Source organism: Macadamia integrifolia, chromosome 9, assembly GCF_013358625.1.
Source record: "Macadamia integrifolia cultivar HAES 741 chromosome 9, SCU_Mint_v3, whole genome shotgun sequence".
Lineage (NCBI taxonomy): Eukaryota > Viridiplantae > Streptophyta > Magnoliopsida > Proteales > Proteaceae > Macadamia > Macadamia integrifolia.
The window spans coordinates 18,105,784-18,113,094 of record NC_056565.1 but is presented as its reverse complement, the minus strand read 5'-3'; the positions used below and the strand labels follow the sequence as shown (position 1 = coordinate 18,113,094).

The 7,311-nt window shown below is 36.3% G+C and overlaps 1 protein-coding gene across 2 annotated transcripts in view; it reads left to right on the top strand.

The window, feature by feature from the left end:
* LOC122089467 (phosphatidate cytidylyltransferase, mitochondrial) overlaps nt 1–7,311 on the top strand; it is a 19,617-nt gene that overhangs the window by 11,687 nt on the left and 619 nt on the right. The window contains exons 1-8 of one of the 2 annotated variants that reach the window (XM_042659221.1): nt 7–43; nt 134–202; nt 338–430; nt 1,162–1,266; nt 1,356–1,433; nt 3,328–3,456; nt 6,478–6,583; nt 6,862–7,082. In XM_042659221.1, the coding sequence (XP_042515155.1) occupies nt 17–43; nt 134–202; nt 338–430; nt 1,162–1,266; nt 1,356–1,433; nt 3,328–3,456; nt 6,478–6,583; nt 6,862–7,052 (798 nt within the window). In that variant the 5' untranslated portion in view covers nt 7–16 and the 3' untranslated portion in view covers nt 7,053–7,082. Of the gene's footprint in view, nt 1–6; nt 44–133; nt 203–337; nt 431–1,161; nt 1,267–1,355; nt 1,434–3,327; nt 3,457–6,477; nt 6,584–6,861; nt 7,083–7,311 lie in introns of those variants that run through there. The other variant, XM_042659220.1, reaches the window with a different exon arrangement.

The window sequence follows — 7,311 nt, the reverse complement described above, 5'->3', positions numbered from 1 at the left end:
ACACTATTCACAGTTGATGGTTTACCTTGGTGGTGCAAAATTGGTACTCCTCTTCTATCTGTTTCTTGTTGGTTATTTGTTCTGTGTTGGTTTTAAACATTATTAGAATCTGCACATTGGTTGGTTGTGTTAGATTACTCAATTGGCCGATGAAATTGGTGTGGGCGTGCATTTCAACCCGTTTGTGACTTATAATGACAAGGTACCGGCCTTCCAATTTATTGTATGGCAAATAATGTATTAGGTTCCTTGGTATGAGTAGTTTGTTCTATTTTTTGGTGCTTAAAACTTATATCAGTCTGTTGCTGTAACCCTTCTCTCTTTGGGATTTGGACAGTTGATCAAGTATGGTGTTGTCAGAATGCATGATTTGGTTCAGGATTTATTAAATTGGGAAAGTATCTACTTGAGTGGTCGTTTGCAAAAACCTGTACGTCTTCCCTACCTGTGTTTTTTCTTTTAAATCTATTTGTTTTAATTCAATGTGGTGTCAGACCTTTTCTTGGATCTTCAGTACAAGTTTCTCATGAGAATATGTTGCATCTGAAGCTTGTCTGTTCAATTGGAAAATCTTGCCATCATCATTTGATGGTCATGCTTGTTCAATTGAAAAGGAAAGGAAACAGAAGGAGGGGAGGGGAGGGGAGGGGAGAAAGATTCTTCTTGTTGAAATGAGAACAACTTGCAAAGGGCGAACAATTATTTATTTTTTTTCCACATCCATGGTCATGGAATTATTTTTATGTGCTATTTGCATGATTACACAACTTGTCCATATTTCTCCATGTCCTATGTATTTTTTTTTCCAAGACAACTTTTTCATGATCCGAAGGATAGATTAAAAGGAAAAGGGTAATAGACAGTTGTGTAAAAATAAAGTGTTTTTAGCTGTATCCTTGGTTAATATCATGCTGACTATAATTGGGCATTTGTGCTCTAGTCCTACAGCCTTTTTAATAAACTCTTGCCTTTCTTGGTAACTTCTTACATTTTCGTCAAATTGTACAGCCATTGTCATTTTACATTCTCTTAATAATGCAGCTTGGGTTGTGGCTTATCATCTCAAAATGTGGTCAACCGTTATAAAACTTGTGCATGTACCTTCCACATCGTTGATCTTAAAGAGGAGACTCTATTCTGAGAAGCTTTTTCATCAATTAGGTGCATATACTGGTGGATAATCTCAACATAGGAAATCTAAATTCGGTTAATTTAAAGGCTGCCACTTCAGCTGCACTCCTCCTTTTGCCATCCAAGTTTTCTGAGGTTTCTTCTTTGTCAGTTTGTCTTCATTCTGGAATCACTATACATTAAGAATATTTTTACGTACTTTTTTATATACTCTATTCATGCAGGAAGATCTATATGCTAAAATATGTAGCCTCTCATACATGGGTGACTTGCGGATGCTTTTTGCAGAGGATAGGAATAAGGTAACTTGAAAACCACTTATTAAACTTCTATGGATGAAAATGGAGGCAACATGCACTTTTTGACTATAAAACTAATGCCCAGACCTCGTAATCTTTTTATGCTATTGACTATTAGCATCCTTTAAGCTTGCAGAAATAGCGTCTATGATGAGTCTCTTAGGCTATGTTTGGTAGCCAAGAGAAGAAAAGAAAAGAAAAAAAGAATCCAGAAAAGAAAGGAAAAGAAAAGAGAAGAAAAGAAATAAAATGGTGAGAAAATAACAAAAGTATTTATGTTTGGTTACCATTATAGGAGAAGAAAAGAAAAGAAAAGAAAAGTTTTTGTATTTCTCATGCTTTTGGCAAGAATTTTTTTTTTATTTTGGAGCAAAAGAAAACTTCACAATTCCCAAGGGGAATTTTGAAATTCAAAAACTGAATCTTCTCTTGGATCAGGACATGCCAAGCACAAAGAGAAATTCAAGAAATTCTTAAACCAAGAAAAAAAGTACAATTTTTGTACTTTTTTCTTTTCTTTTCTTCTCTTGGCTACCAAACACAGCCTTAGGTTATTTTCTTTTCAAATGAGAAGATTATGGGGTATGAATGGGCAACAACATTCTTGTTTGGGTCTGTCTTTCTCCTAATGTCTCAGATTGTTAATTTCATTGTTTCCTAATCAATTGTTCTATTTATCCTTCAAATATCCCACTAGCTTCGGTGCAATAGAAGCACAGGTACAATAGAATCAAAGGAATAGCTTCGCTTTTTCCTCTTCATTTCAAAAAAGAAAAAGAAAAAAGGATAAGAGGACAATGGTAACCATATTTTATTTTATTTCTGTAATAATATCAAAGCTTAAAATATCAGCAATGCAGAGAAGAACTGAAGAGTGGAGAAACTGAGAGATGGGGAGGAATAGAACCCGATAGAGTAAATTGCTTCTATCGTGGGCTGGCTTTCCTTTATATTAACTAGCATTCAACTCTTAGTAGGAATCCTACTAAGTCTAAGTCTGATTACAATAAAATAGAATGAACACCTAAGTTTAATTACATTAGGAAATAGCTAGTCTAATTACAATAGAAACAGCTAAGAAGACTAAAGAGACATAACAAACTAAACTCTTCCCACAGAACATTGTCCATGGAACACCCATGGACCATAATCCATGATACAAATTAACACTTTCAAAGGTAAGGTAGTGGAGAATTGAAGCTTTTAATGGACAATGGAAATTTATTTGGGATGTACATAGTGAAGATACAATTTTGAGCATAGTATGTAATAAAATGTTGAAAGTTATATCAATGAAATACTGTTTAGTTTTTTTTACTCTACATATGATATTTGCCCATCTTATTTTCTGGAAAATAGATTAAAGTTCTAATTCTTCAGCTAAGTCCTTAATTTTATAGAAGCAATAAAATATATTGAGCTTTTACTAACTATTTTTATGAGAAATGTTTTAAAAGAGCCAGGGATAGACATAAAATGACTCTGGGAGAAGTGGTGAGGAAAGACATGCAAAGCTTAGGCCTTATGTCAAGAATGGCTTTGAATAGAGCTGATTGGAGGGTAAGAACCCTTGTAGCTGACCCCAATTAATTGGGATAAGGCTAAATTGAGTTGAGTTTTGTACTAATGGGAAATGTTTTCAGTATTTTACATGAAAGCAGACAGAGTCTAGGCCAGATTAGTACTTTTAAAGTGCTTAGAATTAGTTAAAATATATTCCCAAAGGAAAAATGTGCTATATAACCCAATACTACTGAATGCATTCCTTGGTTGTATTTGGAGGTGTTATTGGTGAATAAGATTTTATTCAGGATTCCTTACCCCAAAGTGAGGCCTACTTTTTTGCTTCTTTCTTAATCTTATCCTTTCAAAATTTCTAATTCACAGCACATAACAGGTGAAAAAGATTGTCCATGGGCAGTTCAATTTATTCCAGAGAATGTATAAGCCATTTCTAGATGAGTATGCTGCTAAGGAGTTGCTGATATTCTCGTCAACTGGTGGTCACCAAGCAGATTTAACTCAGGTGTATTCTGATCACGAAGTTTTTCTTCTTGCAAAGCTGCTGACTGCTGTACTTTTGTCATTTTTTCATTTAATAATGGACTTCTTGCTAGGTCTTCTATCCGAGCTAATAAACTCACTTGTAATGGAGTGAATAAAAACTCTAATTCGTCGGGTTTGGCTGATGTCATCAGAATAGTAAAGAATTGATGACCTACTAAGAAGTATAGAGAGAAACACATTTAGGAATTATAAAGGGTGGATCAGATCCCAAAGGATTTCCTGTCAAAAATTTAATGTAGACCAGTCACAAGTGATACTTAGTCCACAAGAGGATCGCAAGCTTCAGTTCCAACAATGGCAAATACTTTGATCGGTTCTTAGGTTTGCAGGAAATTTCAAAACAATAAAATAAAAACAAGAAATTGATGAGGGGAAGAAGAGAGGGTAGTCTCTCTCAGACTCGGGTCTCTCACCCACAGCCTCTCACCTTTTGTTTGCTCTCTCACCAATGGCATCTCACCATACTCTCACAGAGCAACTGTCTTTCACCGCACACAGAGCACAAGCATGTTTTCTTTTCTTGAATTCAAATCGCTGGCTAGGCTGCCTTCTTCCCTTTATTTATAAAATAGAGGCATGGGTTAGAGAATGGAAATTGTTTGCTACCAAGTAGCTTAAGACCAAAATAGAAACTCCTATTATACAGAGCGAAACAAAAATATTAACAAACTGAAATTAGAAACTACTTAAGGTTCTATTACAATGAAATAAAATATGCTTTTTAAAACTGAAAATAGAAACTATAGAAAAAGAAACTTAAGAAATAGCAAGTTAACTTTCCATCAAAGATCGGTGTCTCTCCACTAAAAGGGCCCACACAAGCTGTCACTGTTCTTGTGAACAGTACGTGAATAGTGTTTTGGTCTCCTTCATTCTTCGATCTACATCAAAATTAGTGTGAGTAATTGTGTAAATTTGAGAGTGACAGTGATGAGGTCTTTCAAATGCAAGTATGAATTCTAGGATTAAAGATGCTGCACATTATTTTCTAATTGAAAGCCTGATGCTTGTGCATGTTGATAAGATGCATTAAGTTGCAGTTTTAAGCTTAACCTTCCTGGTCGTGGCAATTGTGATGCAAACTGGGTTCCGAAACCCGGCTGGGATCGCCTATGGACCCACCCAATCAATAAGATGCCAAGTTTAAAAAGGCAATGGCAGTATAACCAGAAATTATAAGGGGCAAGTTGATATTTAAATAGGGGAACGGACAAGGGAAGCAATAACATTTATTGATCAATGGTAGAATTGGAACAAGGCTTGGTTGTTGTTGTTTTGGTAGACTTGGAACAAACACAAAATAAAGGGTATAATGAAATTATGGGTAAAAAAGGAGGGGTAGTTATGTACCAAGAAATAGGAAGTAATGATGAACAAAATACAAACTTAAAGCTACTAAATCGTGGGTATGGGTTATATCGTCTTCAACTAGAGATGGGAAACGAGTGGTTTCAATATTGCGAAAAATCTCAATCAAATCACCATGGGTTGAATGAATCTCAAAGGGAGGAATGGGAGGTTATTTTCTGGGAATGGTTAGAGTTTGCTTGACAAAGCCTAGGGGTTGTTCTGGGTGCTATCCACTCCCAAATTTTGTAAATATTTAAAACTGTTTAGTACCCTTTTGAAAGTGAGAAAAAAAGAAGGACAAATCTGTAACTAAAATTAGGGGAAAAGGACAATTCTGGATTTTTTTGGGGGTAAATTAATATGGTGATGGGTTTAAATTGAATAAATTTTCAAAGCCAGGGATTTTACTGTAATAGCAAGGGACAGTACTCTAACCATACCCAGAAAATACTCCTACATCGTTTCAACAACGTTGCAGTTTAAGAAAAATGTATGCAACTACTGGTTTTTCCTTACAACACAGACAGCATCTATTAGCCAGTCTCCAACCCCTTTGATCATAAATTATCTAAGGTTAGAGCTCTATCCAAAGCCAGCACCTATGCAAGAGTAACTCTTAAGAGGTTGGCTGAGGCTTCCCAATTTTTGTGATCTGCATCAAAGATATCTCCTCCTCCTCTGGCAAGCTTGTGCCTAGCAGTTTATGATAGGAAGAATTGGAAAAGACTCCACTTCACCTTCCAATAATCTTTGATCTTCTTACTCCCTATTTATAAATCTCATCAAATGCTGTCAAAAAACTCTCTCTTGGACTGGGGTTTGAAACCAGCCGTCACTTGACCAATTAAAATCAATCTGCCACAAAAGCTTCCTTATCTGTTGCTATGCTATGTAGTTCGGTGAAGATTCAGTGAAGCAATCCTTCAACTTGCGCACTTCTAGTCAGCTATCTTCCCTTAACCCAAGGATTGACATATCAATCTCAAGGCCGGTTTTGACCAAGCCTGAAACCGAGATATGGATTGAAATGGTTGAAACCTGGTATATTTTGGGCAAAACTTGACATATCATGGCTGGTCAAAATTGGTTAAAATTGATCAAAACTTGGTATTTTTCAGTCGAAACTACCAAAATGTGCGAAATATGGTCAAAACCAGGTCGAAACCCATTACAAATTGAATTCGACCATGCATCTTGTCTCGACCCAGCTCGAAATTTCGACTAAGATTTAGAACCATGCCTAAACCTCATCCTATCTTGCCCCCACTTCGTATTAGATGTTTCTTGAAAAAAGATCATGTATCTTCATTATATTGTTCCAGATACCAAACCCATAGGGCTACTAACCTCCTCAAGTCCCCATCCTCCATTATCCAAATCATATTTGGTAGATAAAACCTCCCACATCAAACCTCCACAGCTACTTTCCAAGTAATGCAATTTTTTTTTTTTCTGAACTGGAAAAGCTATAGTGTTGAAATATAAGAGTCGCACAGACATGCATGAGAAATGTTGTTTGGGTTTTCTAGGAAGGATATAAATGAGAATTGGGTGGGTGCCTGAGCTTCTTTGTGAAGGCTATGATTTCTATTGCTATATGTTCTGATTTATTTCAATGGCTGAATGTCAGGATTGTGGTTTATCTGCAGCTCGCACCCTTGTTTCTTCCCTTCCTCCAACAGTCAGAAATGAAATGGGGCTGAAATTGGGAGAGAAGCGAAGACTCAGTGAAACTGGTACTTCTCTGAAATGAAATGAACTCAAGCTGTTAGCTGCTGTAGTGTGGTACAAGTTAAAAAGTCCCATATAAATCTGAAACCATCTAGACATATTTTGAGGCTCATTTCAAGCAAAATTAGTTTTCGAACATTTATGGTCTGAGCCTTGAAATGAGTCTTCTGCAAAGTAAATGTTGTTGGATTCACGTAGATCATCTTAACTGGTACAATATTTTTTCCTTTTTTATTTTTTGAAGCAAGAGTAAGTAGTTGCATTCTTTTAATTGCATTTGTAGGCCGAACTAGACGTGAAGTTGTGATCAACTCAAGGGAAGAGGCTGCCGAGTGCATGCGGAAAGTGGTGAGGCGTACAGTAATGGTTTCAAGCACGAGGCAGGCCATATCTGGATTTCTTGCTGTGGGTAGTTTCAATGCCATTCGATACATCTCACAGAAGATGGAGAAAGCCTGGAGGTCTTGGACATGATCATTTATTTCTTTTTTGTGACTTTTAAAGGTAATGTCAGCTTATGTAGGTTGATATTTGATCATGGTAGAACATGCCTCTTGATTTAAATCTCCTGGCCTCCCTCAATTTGATTTTCCTTGTTACCTTTATAGTGGTGTGAGCTTCAGTTTTTTGTTTCATGCAAAATGGAAGCAGATTTTTAAACAGCCAACAACAAAGCCTTATCACAACTAAATGGGGTTGGCGGAAGCAGCTTTTAAACAACCCCCACCCCCAC